General features: G+C 42.2%; 1 protein-coding gene and 1 pseudogene across 2 annotated transcripts in view; both read left to right on the forward strand.

The window, feature by feature from the left end:
• Window positions 1-23158, forward strand: part of Spag6 (sperm associated antigen 6) — a 59961-nt gene that overhangs the window by 10671 nt on the left and 26132 nt on the right. For both annotated transcript variants that reach the window (XM_005354665.3, XM_026782828.1), the window contains 2 exons: window positions 12657-12823; window positions 17015-17198. In XM_005354665.3, coding sequence (XP_005354722.1) covers window positions 12657-12823; window positions 17015-17198 — 351 coding nt within the window. The remainder of the gene's footprint in view (window positions 1-12656; window positions 12824-17014; window positions 17199-23158) is intronic.
• Window positions 22388-22740, forward strand: LOC106143934 (annotated as a pseudogene).

Genomic DNA, 23158 nt, shown 5'->3' on the forward strand with positions numbered 1-23158 from the left:
ATTAAAGGCGTGCGCCACCACCGCCCGGCCTGGAAATAATTTTTTAATGTGGTGTTAGGGATTGAGTCCAGGGCCCTGCACATGCCATCACTGAGAGACGCATTCTACCCTGAAATCACTTGTGTGTTCTCTTTTGAAATCTCATGGACAGATGGTAGTTATCAAGAGTAAGATAGATACACTAGAAAAATTAGGGGAGCTTTCATTTGATATAGTGATCCTAGACGATAATTATAGCAATGCTAATGGCAGAATAATATGAATGAAACAGACTGAGCCCTTTGGTGTCCTCTGTAGACTGAACACTTGAGCTGGCAGACTATGCCCGATGATAGGGGAAACAGAGAAATAGGCCGGGGCTGGAACTGGGATCTGCCTCAAGTTTGAAATGAGGATTTAGTGGGTTGCTATCTGCTTGTTTCTTAGGGAGACACTTGATACATGATAATACTGAGTTTGTTAAATAAGAAATACATTTGTAATATCTTCTGCTGAAAGAACACTTAAAAGAAATCCCACACTAGCTCAGAATTGAGAATAATAGACACTGGATTATGGAATACGCATGCGCGCACGTGCACACACGCACACATGGTTATTTATTTAGGGACAGACTCACAAATCAGAATCCTCTGCTGAAATGGAGAACAGAAACTGAATCCCACAGCTGGAAAAGAGGCTTTACATATGCTTTACATCGGCATAAATAGTATAAGAGGCCACACCCCAGTGGGCGGGTAACTACTGGTTGTAGGGTTTTTTACAGCACCTCCCCCTTTTGTTTAAATAAGAGAGCTCTAAGCTTAATGCAAAATTATATACAATAAGAACAAATATATTCGATAATTATCCTATCCTAACTAGCTTAAGTCTTGTATAATAAATAACTTGGCCAAGTCATGAGAGGAAAGTCACTACAGCTATGTAGTCTTCAACCCCATTGAAGGTCCGAGAAGAGCTTCCTTCTCAGAAGAGTCAGTAGATGTTCAGTGTCTGTGACCCTGTCCCACCTTCCCAAGTCTTCCTCTTCGGCAGTGACACCAGGGGTGCCAGTCCTCCGCTCAGTGCTGATTCATGATGAAGCACCAAGATCTCAGAATGCCTTACAGCCAGTGAGAATAAATATACCAGGTAAAAATGGTCAAGTTTGCTCCTGACAGTTTTGTGAACCATTCACCATCACAAATACTCCATGTGCTAACTGTGCGTTTTGGAACTTGTTCTGACTTAAATGGCAAGACATCCTGTGTTGTAGGGGCCATAACAGCTTAAATCACAATTAGCTTTGTAACTAGAACAGCACAACTAGTACTAAATTATGTATATACTAAAACTATGGCAAATTTACTAAAGTTTATGAATAATCAAATGCACTTTTAGTGGTCGGAGGTAATAATCATAAAGGTCAGAAGAAACTGAATGAGGTCCTGAAGGTCACAATTTTTAAAATGCAAGACAGACTTAAAAACAAACTGTGTGTGGCCTTTGCTGCTACCGGAGACCATGTTGGTGTCCATGGCCTGTGTTACCACGGAAGGCCATGTAGATGTTCATGGTCCATGCTGGCCTGTGCTACAGCCAAGGGCTGTGTTGACTTCCTGGTCTGTCCTGCTGCTGGAGGCCTTATTGAAGTCTGTGGTCCATGCTGCAGCCAGAGGCAATGTGATGGCCATGGTCTGCTCCTGCAGGAGGCCGTGTGGTTGTCTGTGGTCCATGCTCTCACCAGAAGCCAAGTTGAAGTCCATGATCCATGTTGCCGCTGCCTGTAAAGGGGAAGGCAGCAGCTTCTTTTGCAGTGGTACTGATGGCTGCAGACCCATCGCTGAGAATGAGAGACGTGAGCCTTGTGTTGTGGCATATTTGTGCATTGTGTGAAGCTTGGGAATGTGGGTGTGAGTTATCTAGACTGCTTCTGTAGGGAACCCTGAGAAAACTGGGAAATGGTCACCTCCTGGAAGAATTAGCTGTATTATTTTTGTTCAGTCTCTGTGTAATGGGAGATCATGGGGGCTTATCAGAAGTCCTGGCTGGAGTGTGTGAGCCTGGACTATCTCAGCTTTGAAGTTATTCTGGATGTAGAATTTTGAGAAAATGGCAGCAGACGCATCCTGAGAAGCTGGATCACCTGGGCTACTTGGCCTCATTGGTGTTTTATTCTTTTTTCTTTCTGAATGCACACAGACTTATATGTATCAGCATTAACACAAATATGGAATGTGTGGTGTGCACCTATGAGTAGGTAAAAGGCATCTGTCAACTTTATAAGTCTGTATGGACTGTATCACCAAGCTGTAATATAGATCTCCATCTATGTTACATGAAAGGATGGCATGCAAGTCATGCGAACTCTGTATCCAACAAGATTGATTTCAGAGCGTTTCCTGTGTTGAGGGATCAGAATATATGTCGCCTGCCCTGTAGCCTTTCTTGGCTTTCCCCCTCATGTCTGCAGTCAAGATCCTCAGGAGGTCTTTCCAATCAAAGCTGATCTTTATTAATTTACAAGAGAATCATAACTTTTTGTTTTCTGTGGAAACAAATGCATAAGCTCTCTCACAATATACTTTCTGACTTCCATTTTGCAGTTAAGATGTTCTTAAAATATATAGGTTTAGCTGGTGCACACCTTTAATCCCAGCACTCAGGAGGCAGAGGCACGTGGATCTCTGAGTTCAAGGCCAGCCTGGTCAAAGAGTGAGTTTCAGGATAGGCTGCAAAGCTACACAGAGAAACCCTGCCTTGAAAATCCAAGTATATATATGTATGTGTTCCATAATCCAATGTCTCTCAGCAGCTATTGTTTTTGTGTACATTAGAATTAAAAAATTCAGAGTCAACAAAGCATCATACAGGATGTTATACACCCTGTTATTTTCCATCTTTATGTGGCTTATTTTTATACTAATTTGCTATCTCTTTAAAGACTTTATTATTTTTCCTTTTTTTTTTCAAGACAGGGTTTCTCTGTGGTTTTGGAGCCTGTCCTGGAACTAGCTCTGTAGACCAGGCTGGTCTCGAACTCACAGAGATCCGCCTGCCTCTGCCTCCCAAGTGCTGGGATTAAAGGCGTGCGCCACCACCGCCCGGCAAGACTTTATTATTTTTAAACTATTTATTTATTTTTGTTTTTTAAACAGGGTTTCTCTGTAGTTTTGAAGCCTATCCTGGAACTTGCTCTGTAGACCAGGCTGGCCTCAAACTCACAGAGATCTACCCGTCTGCCTCCTGAGTGCTGGGATTAAAGGTCTGCGCCACCACTGCCTGGCAACTACTTATTTTTCCTATGACTGTCTATACCCATTTTTTTCTTTCTTCAGCATCTAAGCATATCTTTAAACATATTTTACCTTTTTAGAGGTTTTCTGTGTCTGTAGCTGGCTTCTCTAAGTGCCTGTGGCATTCTCTGACTGTGTGAGACAAATCTTAAGCTGCATGTCAGCTGCTGTGAGGCTCACCCTAGCACATGGTCCTGGCACATGGTGCAGTCAATGGCTGGAGCCGCAGCTCTGTATCTGCTGAGCACTGGCTCGCCTGAGAGACTGCAGGACTAGGAATCCACATCTGGCTCCTCGTCCAGAACTTTTCTTAGCTCTCTCAGGCCCTATGTTTGGATAGCTGAGCCTCCATATTAGATACCATATGTAGTCAGATCTTTCTTTGGGCAGCCAGCTCACAAATAAGGACATGAGACTTCTTATTAATTATGAAAGCTCTCCCTATAGCTTAGGTTTGTTCCTAACTAGCTCCTCTAACTTAAATCAACCCATTTCTATTAATCTATGTTCTACCATGTGGCATTACCTCTCTTCCATCTTGTACCTCCTGTTTCTTCTCTGTGCCTTCTGGCTTCTCTTGCATGCCTAGATTCCTTCTCTTACTTTCTCCCTCCAGAAATGCTGCCTGTACCTTCTGCCTGGCTATTGGCCATTCAGCTTTTTATTATACAATATTATCACAGAAATACACCATCAACAGTGTACAAACATCTCACAACATTTCCCCCTTTTTGTCTAAATAGAAAGGAATGGTTTTAACTCTCACATAGTAAAACTATATACAATAAGACCAATTATCAGAGAATTACAGGTACAATGTTTAGTCCATCTACATTTGGCAAGTTATCTGTCCTATCTTAGTCCAAACTACTTAAGTTACTTTCTATTATAACTTGTATTACTTTCCTAAAAAAATATCTTTTAAACCTTAAAACTTCTTAACCAACTTAAGCTTTTATGCTTTTCAGCCTTAAAACTTGACAGCTTTTATGTAAGTTTCTTTTCTGAATTTGGTAACAAAGAAAACTGTGAAACTATAGCTATCTAGTCTTCAATTCTACCAAGGACTTGAAAAGGACATAATATTACCTGAATAAACAGGAAGTATATAGCAAACAACTTCCAAAACTACAGAAATGACAGAAATAGCTGGATGCCTGGGCAGTTACCCAAAGTTCCTCTGCAACATTAGGGCATCCAGCCTGAAGGCCTAGAGTATCTGAAAGATTTTTCTGTGAAGCAGGAATTTTGAAGGCCTGTCCTACCTTGTCTTGTCAAAGTTTAGTAGTTGCTTTCTTTTGTGTCCTGCTTGTCCAGTTTGGACAGCATACTGTCATCAGTCAAGACCAGGGCATGTTTTATTTTATTTTATTTTTATTTTTCAGCTCACTTTTGCCACAAAGAAAGCAAACTCCATATGGAGTTCTTTAATGCCCATCTTCTCTGAAGTAGACTGGTGCTGCCAGGAGTAGAGCAGACATGTCACTCTATCTTGAAAAGCCCCTTTTTTTAACTTAAACATTTTAAATGCCATATTATGTAGGTCTTTAAGTGTTTAAAGACCATCTATCTATTTAAAATATATCTCTGGGGCCTGGAGAGATGGCTCAGTGGTTAAGAGCATTGCCTGCTCTTCCAAAGGTCCTGAGTTCAATTCCCAGCAACCACATGGTGGCTCACAACCATCTGTAATGAGGTCTGGTGCCCTCTTCTGGCCTGCAGACATACACACAGACAGAATATTGTATACATAATAAATAAATAAATATTTTTTTAAAAAAAATATATATCTGTTCAACCTTGAAAACATACCTAACATGACTATAAGTTTGATTGTTATAGATGATTAACTACCAATCTGTCTTTAATTATCCTAAATAGCTTTCAAGGACTAAAACTTTACATTACATTTTTAAATGAGCTGCATAGCTACAATACCTTAAACAAGAGTAATAACATATATACAGTATAACAAAAATAACCTTAAATATGTATCGATATACAAAAATCCATACCAATGTAAAATATTTTAGATCAATAGTTGTTCAAAAGTAGATTTGATAATCCACCCTTTTATTCCATCATTTTTATACTATTTCTCCCCCTTTTTTCCACTCAGAAAGAAATCCCTGGATCTAATCTCCTTTGTCTAACATGACCAATAACAACTTGTAATCAACCTTCCAAAATGATGACAAAAAATTATAACCCATTAAATAACCAAAAATCATCCTCTAGGCTATAGGCCAAGCTTTCATAATTAATAAGTCTCCTTGTCATTATTGGGAGCTATCTTATGGGACAGAAAAAGACTAATCATAATTCTGTGGCAACCTTTCCCCTGCGTCACAAAAGAAAAGAAAAGAAACAGTTTAGATAGGAAGCTATTGAAAGAAAACTCTTAAAAATTGTGATAAGGATGCTGAAGTATAGTTCTCCATAGTTGATGGCTTCTGGTGGGATGGAAGTGGGGAAGGACTCAGTTTTCTTTAAGGACCTGGCCCCAGGGAGTTTGACCAAGCTCTAGTAAATACATGGGTAACATAAATTGGATTCTGCTTTTATTGGGGGAGGTCATCACATTGGTGACAGTGGGTGGATCTGGGAGGACTGGAAAGTGAGTGTGATTGGTTACATTATGTGAAATTCCCAAATAATCGATAAAATATGTAAACATGTAATGTAGAAAGAAAAAAAAACAAGTAAGCATTAAAAGGGCAAATTGTTATAAGAAAATAAAAACAGTGAAGGAAATGAGAGCCTGTTATATATTAATCACTGTTGTGAAATAGTTTCAGTAAAATATAGCCACTTAAGTATAATAGCTTATAGGAATCAAAATTACAAACCTATTAGAGGAGCTAGAGAAATGGCTCAGTAGGTCTTGGGTTAGGTTCTCAGGACCTGCATGGTGGCTCAAAACCATTTGTACCTCCAGTTCCAGGGAATCTGAAGATCCCTTCTGGCCTCCTTAGGCTCGTACATGAACATGGTACACATACATATACCTAGGCACACAAATGCACATAAAGTAAAATTTGAAAAATTAGAATAAAAATTAATAACCAGTTGTATTATACTAGAATATGCTAACAACAGGAAAAAGTGGATGGGTGGCTTTTGGACCAGAGTCAAGGGTCTGAGTTAGCTGCATATTCAGAACCCTGCTGGGTAACTTGAACAGACCATGCCTACTCACATAAACAAGAGGACATAGAACACGTATGTCAGGATGGCTGCTGTGCTTTTCTACATATCCAAGTCCCTTTCAGGGATAGCATTTGCAGCATGATCCAAGGAAGTGGTGCCCCCAGGGCTTAAGCAGTGCACAGCTTGAATAGCCATCCCCAATGGGTCGGGCATTGGTACAAATCTTCAATGTGCTTATTTCTTTACCTCCATAGCAGTAAGCGCTGCAAACAGAGAAATGACTTCCCACCGCACTGCCAGTAACATTAAGGGGACATGGATTTGGCCTGCAGTGAGACTTGATCTTGCTCCAACTAGTCTTTCTAGATTAATCTCTTGCCTCATGAACCTTTTCCAGTCTTGTAATTCAGGGTAATAGGAATTTAGCAGGACTCAGAAACCAGGCTTCCATCCCTCTTCCTAGCCAGAAACAGCAGTGTAGCTTACCCCTGCCGCCCGCTCTATCGTCTCCTTAAATCTTCCAGTTTCCCCATGCTGTGTGCCTTCAGTTCTGCACGTAGCTTCCTCCTTATTTTTCCTACTTGCCATCCTTTCTCCCCGTTGTAGTCAGAGAGATTTAACATTTGATTCTGTTGCTACTTTACTGCCAGAATAAAGTTCCAAGTATTCAAAACAGTCAGTAGGAAACTTCCAGACTTCATTTCTGTTTTATCTCAGCCCCTTTCCTCCTGTCTCCTTCCTGTGCTGTAGTCACCCTGCATTTGTAGCTGTCCTTTGACCTCTACAAGTACATGCTGTGCCATACATGTGTCCACACATGGACTACACTCAGACAGACAGACAGACAGACACACACACACACACACACACACGCCTGTAATAAAAAATGAACAACTAAAATTTATTTTATATTTTCCTCAGTCAAAATAAGTAAATTTAAGATAGTGAAATAAAGCTCGTAACAGATACCTGAGCAACAATGGATGCCCCCTTTGCTTTTCCTTCTCTTCTTTTTTTTTTAAAAGGTATTGAGAGAGAGAGACAGAGAGAGAGGGACAGAGAGAGAGAGAGAGAGAGAGAGAGAGAGAGAGAGAGAGAGAGAGGAGAGAAGTGCAGCACACATGAGAGACCAGAGGACAACTTTCAGGAGTAAGTTTTCTCTTTCCACCATGTGGGTCCTGTAGATTTAGTTAAAGTCCTCAAAGTAGGTACTTTTACTTGTTGAACCATCTTGCTAGCCTTTTTATTTTTATTTTTATTTTTTTCTTTCTTCTAGAGACAGGGTCTTGCTATGCAGTCCAAGTTAGCTTCTTGGAGCAAGTTTTCAAGCATTTGAGCCTGCGTGGATATTTCAGACCCCAGTACTTCTGCTCAGAGCAGAGGCAGTGCTCCTAGCGTGAGCATGAGCCGCATGCTATACCTTTATTTATTTAAAAAGACGTAACCTCCCTGTGCTGCCCAAGCTGGCTCCAAGTTCTGTGCTCAAAGGAGACAATTCTTAGCCCTTGAATAGCTGGTTCTATTTGTGGGCCCCACCTTGCCTGGCTAAAAGACTTACTGTGATTGAAGTAGACCAAAGGCCTATTAGTAGACCTTTTAAGAATAATATTAACTTTTTATTACAGTGATACTTTTAAATATTATTATGACATAGCTTCACATGTGGCAATACTTAAACAAGAAGTAAGTTGGGTGTTGAGAATACATCTTTCATTCCTGCATTCAAGAAGCCTCTGAGTTTATCTCTGTGAGTTCAAGGCCAGCCTGGTTTACAAATCAAGTTCTAGGACAGCTAGGCTACCTAAAGAGACTCTATCTCAAAAAAGAAATAGTGGACCAGGCTGCCCCTGAACTCACAGAGATTTGCTTGCCTCTGGGATTAAAGGTGTGTGCCACCACTGCCTCACTAAAAACTACACATATGTCTATTTGGCTTACACTTGTACATTGCTCTCCCTCACTGGAAGAAGCCAGGACTGGCTCTCAGGGCAGGAACCTGGACCCAGGAGCTGATGCAGAGAGCACGGAGGTGTGCTGCCTATTGACTTGCTCCCTGAGGGCTGCCCAGCTTGCCCTCTTACAGAACCCAAGACCACCAGCCCAGGAAGAGCGTACCCATAACTGGCTGGGCCCTCTCCATCAATCACTGATTAGGAAAATGCCCTACAGCCAGATCTTATGGAGGCATTTCTTTCAATTTGGATTCCCTCAGATAACCCTAGCTCATGTCAAGCTGACATAAAACTAGCCAGCACACTGAGTGTCCTACCATTGAGGTACATGTTCAACCCCAAACTTATAATTAGAATAGTGAAGTCTCCAAGCCTGTGTGAGGTAAGAACTCCTCTTGGTAAAGAGACGTGCCTGGAGATGGCGCAGATAAAGCAGAAGCTGTGCTTTAGGAGGCAGACACTGGGGCACCATTTGAAAATTTATTTTCTTCTCTAATAAAGTTACCTTTCTCAAGGTGATTTATTGAATACAGTTATTCAAATCAAAGTATTTCACACTGACTTTGCTATTTTCTGTAATTTTGGAGGTTTTAAAACTTGGTATTGTGCAACTGTCTAAAGTAAGGAATGTAGGAATATTATGATATGGCAGAAATACTGACATAGAAGGTTAACTCCGACTTGGGGCAAAGGAACAGAAGAAAAGGAATTATCAGTCATTCATTGGCTTTGCATTTTTAAAAAGATTTATTTGTGTGTGTGTATGTGTAGGTATGTATATGTGTGTGTGTGTGTATGTGTGTGTGTGTGTATATGTGTGTGTGTTGGTATGTACACTTAAGTTCAGGTGCCTGAGGAAGCCCCAGAAAGCAGTCCCCTGGAGTTGGAGTTATGAGTGTTGTGAGCTGCCTAATATCACTGAGGACTGAATTCAGGTTCTATGGAAGGAAGAGCAGCAAATGCTCTTAACCTTTGAGCTACCTCTCCAGCCCTGGCTTAATAGTTTATGAGCCAGATGTATTTAAAAAATGAGAAAAACATAAAAGGAAAAAAATTTTTTGACTCTGTGGACTGGTGAAATAAAAACTAAAAGTTTTCAAAATCAGGAGATTTGTAGTTGGTTAGTCATAACTAACAAGCCATTACTAATAAAGACTTAAAGTTAAATTAAATATTATAACTCCAAATAATTCATTTTAAGATTTTTTTATTAGTTTTAAAGACAGGGTCTCACTATGTTGCCCTGACTGGATTGCAATTTGCTATGGAAACTAAGCTGGTTTAAAACTCAGAGAGATTCTCCTTCCTCTGCCTCCGTAGTGCTGAGATTAAAGACGTGCACCACCATGTCTGGCTATTTTTCACATCACTAACAATTCAGAGTTTTTGTAGTTTAATTTAAAATACAATCCAATATGAATAACAAACTATTAACTGTTTTCTCAATTACGTATTTCGAAATATGTATGCCTTCACGCACATATCAAAAAGAGAAAAGAAAAAAAGAAATACCAGATCCATCTGGAAAAAGAATAGCTTGAAACCACATTGTGGTTCTTAAAAACACTATTTTTTAGCAACTTTATGGTTGTGGTCTCAAGAATGCATTCAGTGTGCTTCTTCACTATTTATGTTGTTGACGTCGTTTAATAAAGTGTCACATATTTATTATAAGTATGTCAAATAATATTTGACAAGTCAGCCCAGTGAAGAGATGGGTCAAACACTTAAGTAAACATATTTCCAGTAAAGACAGAAATGACCGATAAACACATGAGAAGGTGCTCAGCGTTCCTGGCCGGGGAAATGCACGTCGGCCACAGTGAGCAGTGAGCAGCCGAAGCCCGCGCCACGTACAGTGATGGTGATGCTGTAGGTTCTGAGCCCCCTGTGGTGTAGCTGCTTTGGAGACAGTGGGTCTTAGCTGGTGATGGTCAATAGCACTGTAAGCACACAGCATATTCATCATATACTTAAAAACGATGAAAATGGTGTCTGTTCATTGTGTTTTATCACAGCAAAACAAAACAATGAAGCGCTAAAAAGAAATCTTTTTTTAATATCCAGAAACTTTCCAGAAATAACCCATGTCAGCATTTGGTAATTATTTCAGTTCTTTACTCTGTGCTTTAAACTGTCTGTTGTGAGACTTCTGTCACTGTCTCTTTAGAAAGTCTAGATAAAAGTACCAACAGCATTCTTGAACATGGGGCTTGGTTAACACAGGCCCTGAACCACATGCAAGCAGGCAGCCTCTCCCGTGCAGGCAGCTGTGGTCTTAGAGAGCATGGTCCAATCTGGCCAATTTAAACAGAAATAATAACCAAGCAAAACTGGAAAGCTAAGAAGACGCAGGCTGCATAATTAAATACATCTTGACAAGCATAGCTGTTTCTAGCTTGCGCTATTTGGCAGTGCTATTTTTGGCCTGATTTCATGTTACTGTAGATTCTATTTTTTCTCTTTCAAATGTTTCTAAATATAAAATGAGACAAGAATATTTGCCAATATTCAAGTTTGTCTATCACCAGAATATTCTTTATTAAAATTTTTTTCTTTTTGTCTTTTTGAGATAGAGTTTCCCTGTAGCTTTGGAGCCCGTCCTGACGCGTAGACCAGGCTGGCCTCGAACTCACAGAGATCCGCCTGCCTCTGCCTCCCAAGTGCTGGGATTAAAGGTGTGCACCACCACCGCACAGCCCATTATATTTTTATTTGCTTGTTTTGTGTGATGTGTGTGTGTGTGTATGTGTGTGTATGTGTATGTATGTGTGTATGTGTGTGTATGTGTGTGTATGTGTGTGTATGTGTGTGTGTATGTGTGTGTGTGTGATGTGTGTATGTGTGTGTGTGTGTATGTGTGTGTGTCTGTGCGCTACAGGGTACATGTGGAGGTCAAAGGACAGCTAGGTTCTCTGCATGTGGGTCCTGGGGATGGAACTTGTATTTAGGCTTGGGGAGACATCTTTACCAGCTAAGCTGCTGAACCCCAGCAGGATTTATTTTTAAAGAATAGATGTAATGATATTGAGTTTAATAAATGTATATGTTAAATAACATTTAAAAAATCAAGGGGCACTTTGCCCCAGTCTGAATGCTGTCATTATTTCTTGTGACTTTAGACTTAGCAGTGTCACTGAGGCGGAAGTAGCATGTGGCACTAAGAGGAAGTTGGTGTAAAGGGTTGGAATGTCCTGTGAGGTAGCCATGGTGCATTTATCACTGGGTTCCCTTCCCTGGTCTCCTCTCTTCTCAATACACATTTGTTCACTAACTATCAGTAGAGAATGTCTGAATTCTAGATTCATTCCATCAGTTCCTAATTGTGGACATTTTACTTGGTCGTCCTCAGCTTCAGTTTCTTGATTGGTCCTAAAGAGAGGGCCTAGCACTAAGGTTTCTCGTGAGACGTAAGTGAGTTAACATGGAAAAGGTTCCCAGAGCAAAGCTTCTGTGTGAAGCTCCAGGCTACATAAATGACTTACGTGGTGATGATGGCCATATGGCCGCTGTGTCTTCAACCCTGGCCATAATATTATGGGGGAGCTAATGATACGTTTGCTTCCTTAGCGCAAAGATTTGTTTAAAGATCCAGTTGTGCCTTTGTGAGTGCGAGTGCTGGTCCCAGAACAACGGCTCTCCCGGCTCTCGAGTCTGAGACAGCCTGAAAGCATTGTCAGTCTGAAGAAAAGACCAAACGGGACAAAGGACCTGGAATGATCCTTGAGAGATAGGGTTTGCGAAGGTGGTGGGGTTGGGGGCTGGGCCTTGCCTCAGACATGCTACCTCTCTCTCATTCCTCTCTATGGCATCATAGGTGTTTACCTGTTGTGAAGAGATGTGAGTTCCCATCCAGCTCCAAAGCCACAATTTCCTCTGTGTTAGTAATTTTGGCAGCTAGCATGATTTTGTGTCTTGGCCAGTTAGATGCCTCCATAAGAATCCAGTTAGTTTTCAGTGAACATTCTGTGTGTGTGTGTGTGTGTGTGTGTGTGTGAGAGAGAGAGAGAAAGAGAGAGAGAGAGAGAGAGAGAGAGAGAGAGAGAGAGAGAGAGAGAGAGAGAGAGGAGAGTGAGCTTTGACCTCATGGTGCCTCTGCCTCAGCCTTTGAAAGCAGGGCATTACAGATACGTACTGCTATGCAGCTCGCTTCTGTTTGTTTTTTCCTGATTTGTTTTATTTTTAAACCTTCATTTTCTCACTGAATAGATGCTGAATCACATGTTTTGCTTTGCAAATTAAAATTTTGCTGAGTTCCGGTTTTCGTACTTTACCTCAGGTATAATGTCCTTGCTGAGGCCTCTTCTTCTGGACGTGGTTCCAACGATTCAACAGACTGCCGCCCTGGCCCTGGGGAGGCTGGCCAACTATAACGATGATTTAGCAGAAGCCGTCGTCAAGGGCGACATTCTTCCACAGCTTGTCTACTCATTGGCAGAGCAGAATGTAAGACTTTTTCAAAAACTTTTGTTTTTGTTTTCCTTAGATTTAAAAAATTGAGAGCTTTGGCACAGTTGTAAACTTGAAGGCATTAGTATCACTCCGATGCTAATACAACCATAGATTCCTATATGTGGGTGAGAATACCGCTAGGGAATTTTGCCTTGGAGCTGGTAGGAGGTTCTATGAAGAGGACTATGGAAAGGTTCAGGTGACTAGACTTAGGCAATGCAACATTTCTCTAGACTTCCCAGCACGAGGATCTGCCTCAGGGCAGAGGCTAGCGCCCTGGTAAGACTGACTGCTTTCGGAAGCCCTACCTGCAGGTGAATGGCGAGCGAGACAAGGCCCTGAGGGAGAGATGGTGGTAAATGGGAAGTTTGATAAAGCATTTTTCCGAGAAAACAGGCAGGCTAACTCTTTAAAACACTGGAGGCTGGAGAGACAGCTCAGCCATAAACTGCTTGCCCCACAGTATCTGTGTTCAGTCTCCAGACTCCACGTAAAAATGGCAGGCACCGTGGCACATGCTTCTAATCCCAGTCCCGGGGATGAAAGGCAGAAGCTTAAGGACCCCTGGGGTTTACTGACCAGCCAGTCCAGCATAACTGATGACCTAGGCCGAAGAGGGACACTGACTCAAAGGAACAGAAGACTCCTAAGGATGACCCCCAAAGCTGACCTCTGGTCTACACACACACACACACACACACACACACACACACACACACACACACACACGAGTACTTTGGTGTTATTTGATTTTTCTCTGCCTGTTTGGTATCCGTAAGTAGAATTTCAACTACTCATTCCAGTCTTAACTTGTCATAATGCAGCATGCCCTCCTTTTGATGTCCTTAAGACTAGATTCCTACTTATAGAACAAAACATAAATAAGACCTGGAGAATGGGCAAAGGGATAGATACTTCCCCCAAAGAACATCTCCAAATAGTAGGCAAACGCAAGAGAAACTTTGCAGCGTTGGTAAGAGACACAGCTAAAGGCATGCGTGGTACCGCTGCACACTTACCAGGAGGAGCAGAACGAATATTTCCTAGAAACATTCGAAGTGTGGTGATGATGTGAAGTAGGAGCCTGCAGCGGTCTGGGAGGAGTGTAGAACGGCGTGACTACTGTGAAGAGTCATTCAGCAGGCATGCAGTGATTCAGGGTTTCAGGATACGAATGAGCAGTTCTTCCAGCTATGGACCTGGGAGAACTAAAGCAAAGCTCACAACTCGTATACAAGTGTTCGGAGCAATGACTCGACTCATAGCAGTCTGCAGGGGAAAGCAGGGCAAGTCATCAACAGATAAATGAGTAAAGAAATACCATCTGTCCCATACAATGACTGTTGTTCTGTCATAAACAGGAATTGAGTACTGATAAATGTCACAACATGGGTGATTCTTAGATCATTATTCCACGTGAAAGATGCCAGACACAGAAGACTGCATAGTATAATTTATATGAATATACAGAATATGCAAATCCATGCAGACAGAAGCAGACTCATGGGTGCCAGGGCTGGGGGAGAAGGGAGAGAGGGAGTGACTGCTTTATTTTAAGGGATGCTTTTATTGGGGTGGGGGGCGTTGAGACAGGGATTCTCTGTGTAGCCCTGGCTGTCCTGTAGACCAGGCTGGCCTCGAACTCAGAGATTGGCCTGCCTCTGCTTCCTCTGTCTCTGCTGAGATTAAAAGTGTGCACCACCACTGCCCGGGTCTTTAAAGGATCCTTGGGTGGTAAAAATGTTCTCAGCAGTGACACGCTCATGGTACTAGGACTGCATCACAGTTACTATGGGATTTTATGACATATTTAATTTACCAGGCTAAGACATCTTAACTGTGCAGAAATTTGTTTGATTTTATAGGTTTATTTTTTAATGCCTTTTAAAGGAATTCTAGAAATTTCACTTTCCTGTGGGTGTTCCTGCTCCATATGTGCGGTGAGAGCAGGTGCTTTGGCTTTTGCCTCCCATGCATAAAGTCTTGATAGTTTTCTAAATATGACTTACTGTGTTCTCGTTGTAAACAGACATCTAACACGAGACAGAGGAGTGGGGAGGTGGCTTGGCTAGAGCCAAGGGTGCGATGCAGTGCTGTGTGGCTGTCACCGTCACGGTGGCTGCAGACCATGCCCTCTCCGACAGCCCTGTGAGCTTACATTCTGTTTTCAGTTCTTGGTACAGGAGTAAGGCTGTGAAATGTGAAACACTGGTCTGGTGCAGGAGAAGGGATCAGAAAGTGCCAGTTATAGGCACCGTACTTAGCAGGTAGCTATTGGTACGTTTACATTATAAATGTGGTAATTCTACAGGATAAAGAGTCAAATTGGTTTAAGATAAGGACAAGAAATGTGCCAACACTATTTTTCATGATTATAATAAAGTATTATTTAGAAATCTATCCTGAAAGTCTACCTTAATTTTTGAATAATTTACTAGAGAATAGGCTTTTGACATAATTTAAGAAGCAAAAGGAAATATGTCACATTAAAACATGGGTATTAGCACAGTACATTTTTATATTAACATATGTCACTGTTTTAGATACAACACGTTCAAATACACGTAGTGTGTTTTCTCTTATTTTTATTATTTATATTTTTAGCCTAAATGATAGAAGTCTTTCAGAGAAGGCAGTTGGCTGATCCTTCTTTAGTAGCGTGGTGGTTTGAATGACAATGACCATCTTAGGCTCATATATGTCAACACTTGATTCCCTAGTTGGCAAAACTGTTTGGGAAAGATTAGGAGGTGTGGCCTTGTTGGAGGAGGTGTTTCACTGGGGCTGTGGGCTTTGAGAATTCAGAAGCCAATGCTAGCCATTTCCAGTTAGTTTTCTCTCTGCTTCCTGGTTGTGCATCAGATGTAAGGTCTCAGCTGCTACTCCAGAGCCATGCTGGCCTGCCTCCTGCAGGATAGATCATGGACTATATAACCTTTGAGAAGCGTGAACCCTCCAATGAAATTCTTTCTTTCATAAGTTACCTTGTTCATGGCGTCTTCACAGAAATAGAAAAGTAACTAAGACAGTAACTAATAAAAAGAAATCAAAGCTGATAATGTCAAGGAGATGACGGGTTTATTAATAGGGATGGAGAGCCCAGCTGAGCATGGTGATGCGCACATTTAGTCTTGGCACTCAGGATGTAGAGGTAGGTGGATGTCTGTGAACTCACCCCAGCGTGGCCTATGTGGTAATTCAGGGTCAGCCCAGTGCACACAGTGAGACCTTACCTTAAAAACAATAAGCAACAAAACCAACAGAGAATTCATGAGATCATCTCTATATTATTTTAATCACATAACAACCGTGTTGTAGTCAAATATTTCCTGCACATACTTTTAGCAAATGAATAGAAACACGTTACTCCTATGTTTTGCTTTCAGTTTTTATCCCCTAACCAAGTAAAATTTATATATAGGACATACTATCCATATGAAGCAGCATTCACAATTCACACAATAACTTACTTGTTTTTATTTTTTTTAAAAAAGCCTTTCTAGACAGAAAAACAACATGTCCTGTGTTTTGCTTTCAGTTTTTATCCCCTAGCCAAGTAAAATTTATATATAGGACATACTATCCATATGAAGCATCATTCACAATTCACACAATAGCTTACTTGTTTTTATTTTTTTTTTAAAAGCCTTTCTAGACAGAAAAACAACATGTCCTGTGTTAACCAGGAGAAGCGTTAGAAATGTTGTTACCTCTCTCTGAGATTGCCGTGTATCTTGGAGCATAGCTGCTGTTTAGGATGACCTGCTGAGGTCAGGCAAGCTTGCCATGCTTAGAGGCCAAGAGAAAGTGAAGGAAAAGAGGTGGTCAGTTGACAGAGGCAGTCAGCGAGCTACCATTCTAGAGTTCCCAGAGTCAAACAGTACCTTTCAGTATCAAGCATATACAGAAAATCATATTATTTTATGAATCTGCAGAAAGTGTCATGTTTATATTTGATTTTATACAATTTCCAAATGCACGCTTCAAAGTGAAATATGTGTAGTGTGATTTAAAACTCACCTCTTTCCAGGTTAATTACTGAACAGAAGCAAAGGCTGCTAAGTACCGGCGTTTGCAGGCTGTTTCAGTGTTTGCATTCAGCGGCCATTGCACTTTATGTTAATGCCATTTTTGTGTTGCTTTTGGGCTATTTTAGATTCTGGGTTTGTTCTCTTTTCCCTGTAGTGTGTCTACAAGAAAGCAGCTGCCTTCGTGCTGCGAGCAGTTGGTAAGCACTCTCCGCAGCTGGCACAGGCCACGGTTGACTGTGGCGCCCTGGACTCGCTGGTGATGTGCCTGGAAGATTTTGACCCTGGAGTCAAGGAGGCTGCAGCCTGGGCACTTGCATATATTGCAAGGCATAATGCAGGTACTGTGGAATGTTTGAAAAGAGGGTGACTCAAGTTTAGGTTTATTAGATAAAAACAGTTTGTTTAGTAAATCGATGGAGTTTTAAAGTGTTTCTGGACATCATGAGAGAGCAGTCAGTCTCAAAGGAGAGCCATACTGTATGGCTCACGTATTTACAAAACACTTCTACATTTGAGTCCAACAGAAGGGAAATTTGAAGGAGATGGGTGATATGGCCGAGTGGGATTGGTAATGGCATGTTGCCTGTAATCCCAGCGCTCAAGCAAGTTCTACCAACCTGGGTTACACAGCAAGACACTGTCTCAAGAACCAAACCAAACCAAGCCAGAGAAAACAAAACAGTTCAGCCAAACAACCAGATAATTATTTTCTTGGCAGCTGGTCAGATAATGCCGCTTTTGTGGTTTGTCATCCTCCGAGCTCACGCTCATTCATGACAGGGCATTCCAAGTCAATCAAGGAGCCAATCGCACGAATGAATGATGTGACAAGATGGGATAAAGCTGTAGGAAATGGTTTATTCCCCTAAGCCGGCAGGAAGGAGCAGGAAGGAAATAAGGGCAACATTCTTTAAACTGAATCGTGATGAAGTCAACACGATGGGCTGGTAGCCCTGGAGAGGGCTGTGCAGACACATGATTGGGAGGGACTCACCCTGTCTCTCTGTAGAACATGCTGAAGAACGAACGACAATGGCATGTGAAAACGATCAGCTTAGCAAGGAATCAACAAACGCAATACTGGAACACGATAGCCATCTGCTGATGGGGAGGAGGAACAGGGCAGGGCGGCCACGTGTCTGGGTTCTTATTCCAGCCTAGTACCCTTAGCTGCTGTGTGACCTTCTGAACTTCAGCACCCTCGTCTGAATATAGGGCGGCCAACGGTCATTTCTGAGGTTTGTAACGAGGGTGTTGAATCCAATCAGTGCTTGGTACCTGGTGAATACGAGATGTGTTAAATATGGGAAAGGACATTGTAACACGGATGGCTTTGAGCCAGGGGTGCTGGCATGTGCCTGTAACCTGACTAGTTGGCGGAGGAAGGGGTGGAAGTCTGAGGCCCACCCCACACAATATAGTAAAGCTTCAATCTTAAAAACATAGCAAAGTTAAACAAGATGACATTGGAGGAGGAAGTATAAACTGTACAAACCAATGGAAAGCAGTGTGTCAAAATCAGTGAGTCGTGGGAAAGTCCGGGCTTACCGCAGACACCTGCTTTGGAAACTGGTCCTGAAGGAAGACTATCACAGAATGAAAAAACTGTATTTGTGGAAATGCTATTATAACATTCTTTATAGTATCAAATGCTTCAAATATTTGATAGAACTTAAGTGGTTAAATAATAGTAATCCATTTAATGAGATCTCATGCAACAAAGTAAAAGGTAATTGGGTCCTTAGCTGGTAACGAGGAAAAGTATTTATAAGACTAAAGAGGAGAAAGTTGTGTACTGTGGTTCCGTACTGTCCAATGAGCTTCCCTGTGGCTGTAGATGAGAAAAGGCATGTTGCATCACCAAGCTGCTGGAGTTAAAGATTGTCCGGTGTGCACAGGGCAGCTGCTGAGTGGGGTCACCCTTGTGAGGCTGGCTCTGGGCCGTGCACTTCTGACCAGTTTCCCCTGTGCTGCAGCTGCCCTAGGCGCTTCTCTCCCCAGCTGATGAGAAGAGTGTGACTTAAGAGGCCTGGAATGATGCGGATGGTGGCGTCAGAACTGGGGTCTAAATTTTCCTACTCCCAAGTCCGTGTTAGCTGCTGCACATACTGGGCTAACCACTTCCTGGCCATGCTGGAGGAAACCCACAGAAGCAGGCAGAGGCTCTCACATTATATTTGCTTCGTAAAATGGGGACACCACTAGCAACAGACTAGAAATAGAACAGCAGGAAACTAAGGTGAACAAGAAAACTCTTGTCATGTTTAGAAAGATTCATATTAATTTTCTTTCCATAGTAATCAGAAGCCAAAAGCTTCACAGTCGGCTTTGGTAGGTTTTGAGAAGTCAGAGGACGGGTCCACACTGTGCTAAGACTCTCTGAGGAGTGCCCAGAAGCTTTGCAGGACAGTCACACACTAGTGGGCATGTGCAGGGATGTCCTGCCCATCTTCCTTCGTTGCCCAGTCTGGGAGATATTACTGTAGTCATAAGTAGGATCCGACTTGGGGATCTCATTGCACTTTCCTTCAGGATCCCACGTGGAACCCCCAGTCTAAGTTACCATGTCATGTAGTTAGGACCTAGGGCCCAGCACTCCTCAAAGATATTACTGTGCCGGTTTCTCAGAACCACAGAAGCCACCAGTCACAGCCAAATCGAAGACAATGGAATATTTACCCCCAAATTTACTTCCCAATGTCTCCTAGAAGTGGAGCTTGTTGTGATCACTTGGCTACACCCACTCCCTGCCCTCTGCTCCCTATCCGCGCTAAGGTGCTTGATGCTTTAAAGTGGTTTAGACCTTAAGTGAAATGCCAACCTTCTCCTCTCTTGCCCTTAAGTAAGGGAAGCTTGGAGATCTGAGGTCAGCCCTTTTCTCAGAGTGGTCTCTGTTTCCTTCCTTCTTTGGTGTCTTTCCTGCTTTACTAACACGTCTGTCTCCATTTTTAGGGCCTAGCCTAGCTTTTGGAGATAGAAGCGTCTGACCAGAAGCATGAGGGATGAAGTAGCAAGGGCAGTAGGATTGTAGCCCCTGAGCAGTGGGCACAGAGATGCACAGGAGCCCTAAGCCCGGCCTTCCAAGCTGAACCCCTCAGTGCCTAATTAAAAATACAAATCGAAGGAAAGGCAAAAAGTGGCTTGGTGTTTGGAGGGAAACTTCTCTACATCTGGGCTCAAAAATAAGTTTTAGGTGTTGAGAGCTTTAATTAAAAAATCAGGCTATCTTTTGGCAGTAAGCTCTGGTTGAACTTAAGTCTAGCAAGGAGGCGTACATTTGATTAGATGTTCTACAGCTTAGGCACGGCTCTGTGCCGGGGTCCAGATGAAGACGCTGCAGAGGCGGGTTAGAGGGAGGCTGTCACCAGCAGCTTCTGATGGGACACTTGGACAACCAACAGCTTCTCAGCCCCTCCCCTGTGTGAGGAAACGGGGTCCCCAGGATACCGTCCTCTTTAGTTCAAGCTCCTCATGACGTCAGACACCTCTGCCTCTAATTGCCAGGAGCTGTCTTCCACACATGTGTTCTTCCTCCTCAGCTCAGACTGTGAGATGGAGCTTCTGCAGCCTGGCTCTCAGGCCTGGCCGCTGTGGACACCCACGGATATATTGCTACATCACAGCCCGCTTTTTAAATGAGTAGCATGTGGAAGGAATCTTAACTATCCTATGCAGAATAATGAAACACGAAAGGATAAGGCTTTAAAATTTAGAATTTTTATAAATACTCATCTCCTCCAATATGCCAATATCAGAGACATAAAGAGGGTAGAATGGCCTAGGAGGCAATAATCAATTTTCAAACCACACATTTATTTATGATGAAACTACCCCAATCTACTTAACAATTTTCAAAGGAATTAACTTTTAAAATTGCAACTTTTAATCGTCAGTATTGAAGAGAAGTGATGTTATAGCGATTGTGTAAGATCAGATGAGCAGCAGGGGCAAGAGGCCACTATGCCGCACCTGGTGAAGCCCCCACAGAGCCACTTCTACTGTCCCAGGTGCAGGGGAGGAGAGGTGGGAGCATCCTGGGAGTTTGAGAGCAGCCCAACAACAGACTGAATGCTCCCATTTCAACAGCTGGAGCAAAGCCCTGTGGACTGGCGACCGCAAGGACTATGCTGATTTCTGTAACATTTTCATTTTATATATGTGCTTGTTGTGCACACAGAGGACGATGAATCTTAGAGGCTCATAACATTTTATATCATATCTATTTGATCCTGACGTTTATTTTCCCACATTCCTTTCCAATGATCCGGGTGTTAGAAAAAGGGAGAAGGGGAAAACAAGTATCTCCTTGTTTTAGGGGGTAGACCCCAAATATGTTAAAATATCATTCTAGTTAGAGCCATGTTCCACCGGGCAGTGCAGATGCGGGCGAGAAGTACACTCTGATTTTCCTGTATTTTTAAATTTTTGTGATTTTTTTGTTTGTCTTTCTTTCTTTCCCTCCCTCCCTCCCTCCCTTCCTTTTGTTGTTGTTGTTGATATAAAGAACTCAGGCCTGGCAGTGGTGATGCATGCCTTTAATACTATCACTTGGGAGACAGACAGATCTCTGAGTTCGAGGCCAGCCCGATCTACCGAGTGAGTTCCAGGACAGCCAGGGCTGCACAGAGAAACTCTCCCTCGAATCCACCCCTGCCCCATTTTTTTTTTTACACTTTTAGTTTCAAATACATCAATACATCTTCTGTGCTATCTATCACTTCAGACAAAATCCATGACTGAGTCAGAACTAGAGAGATGGTTTGCTTCATGTCCTCTTCATAACCCAGGTCCAGTGTCTGCATCTGTCCTTCCTCCCCACTCACAATCAGCCTGGCTTTCCCTTTTTTATGTTAGACTGTACCTACATGTATGTTTATATACAGATATTATTGCCTCTGATCCACATGTGAGATTGTGCGACCTCAGTTAATATTATAAAAGTCCATTAATTTTTCTGCAGTTTTTAAAATTAATTTTTCCTTAGAGCCAAGTACTATTCCATATACATCCATCTTCCATCTATCTATCTATCTATCTATCTATCTATCTATCTATCTATCTATCTATCTATCTATGTATACACCAAATCATTAATCTGTTGATGGACAACCAGGTTGGTTTCAATTCCTTGCTATAGAGAATAAAATGGCAATTAATATAGTGGTGCAAATATCCCTATGGTGGGGTATGAGTTCATGGGTATATGCCTAGGAATGAAATAGCCGGGTCATATGCTAGTTCCTTTTTTAATTTTTTGAGAAATCTCCAAACTGACTTCCTGAATGGCTGTATCAATTTGCACCTCCACCAACAGTAAATAGGGTTCCTTTCTCTCCCACATCCTCTCCAATATTGGTTGTCAGATTTCCTGACAATCACCGTTCTGACTGGGATACCAAGTAGTTTTAATCTGCAGTTCTCTGATGAAGAAGGATGCTGAATACTTTTAAAAGTAGTTATTGACCATTGCATTTCTTTAAAAAAATTATTAGTGCTCTTCCGGGGACAGTGCTTAGAGGCACTCAGAATGGTCCAGTGTTTGACATACCGTCGTAGGCTCTCCTACAACATAGCCTCTTACAAAACTAGACTGTCCTGAACTCTTGGCAACACGATTGTTTACCTTTACGCCGAGAAGGTTGGGAAGGCACCTAAACCTCATGCAGTGTGTGCTTAGGCCGACTCCGAGGGGTTCGCGCTGTGAGACCAAAAGTCCTCATGAGATTGTCTAAGACAAAGAAGCATGTCAGCTGGGCCTATGGTGGCTCCATGTGTGCCAAGTGTGTCCATGACAGGATCAAGCGGGCTTTCCTTGTTGGGGAGCAGAAAATTGTTGTGAAAGTGTTGAAGGCACAAGCGCAGAGTCAGAAAGCAAAATAAATGTGCGGCTTTTTAAATAAAAAAATTATTAGTTTGTTTTCCCATCTATTGATTGGCAGTTTTATTTCCTTGGTATTTTATTTTGCAATTCTTTGTAAATTCTGGATATCAGCCCCTTATGTGAAGTGGGGTGGGCAAAGATTTTCTCTATTCTGTGGGTTATCTGTTTGCTATGATTGTTTCCTTTGCTTTACAGAAACTTTTAATTTTCATGTCACCGTTTCTTTCTTAATGGATAGAGGAAAAGTTGCTTCAGATCTCATCTCTGGGGTAAAAATGATACGAGTGGGCATAAAGGCCATGCAGACAACGGGGCTAACACTGGACAAGAATGTACAGAACTACAATACTGTATTGAAAAGCATGTATGAGCGCTCGGGGCTGTGGCTCAGGTGGCACAGTGCTGGCCTAGGTGTGA

Source organism: Microtus ochrogaster, chromosome 16 (genome assembly GCF_000317375.1).
Source record: "Microtus ochrogaster isolate Prairie Vole_2 chromosome 16, MicOch1.0, whole genome shotgun sequence".
NCBI classification, from domain to species: Eukaryota; Metazoa; Chordata; class Mammalia; order Rodentia; family Cricetidae; genus Microtus; species Microtus ochrogaster.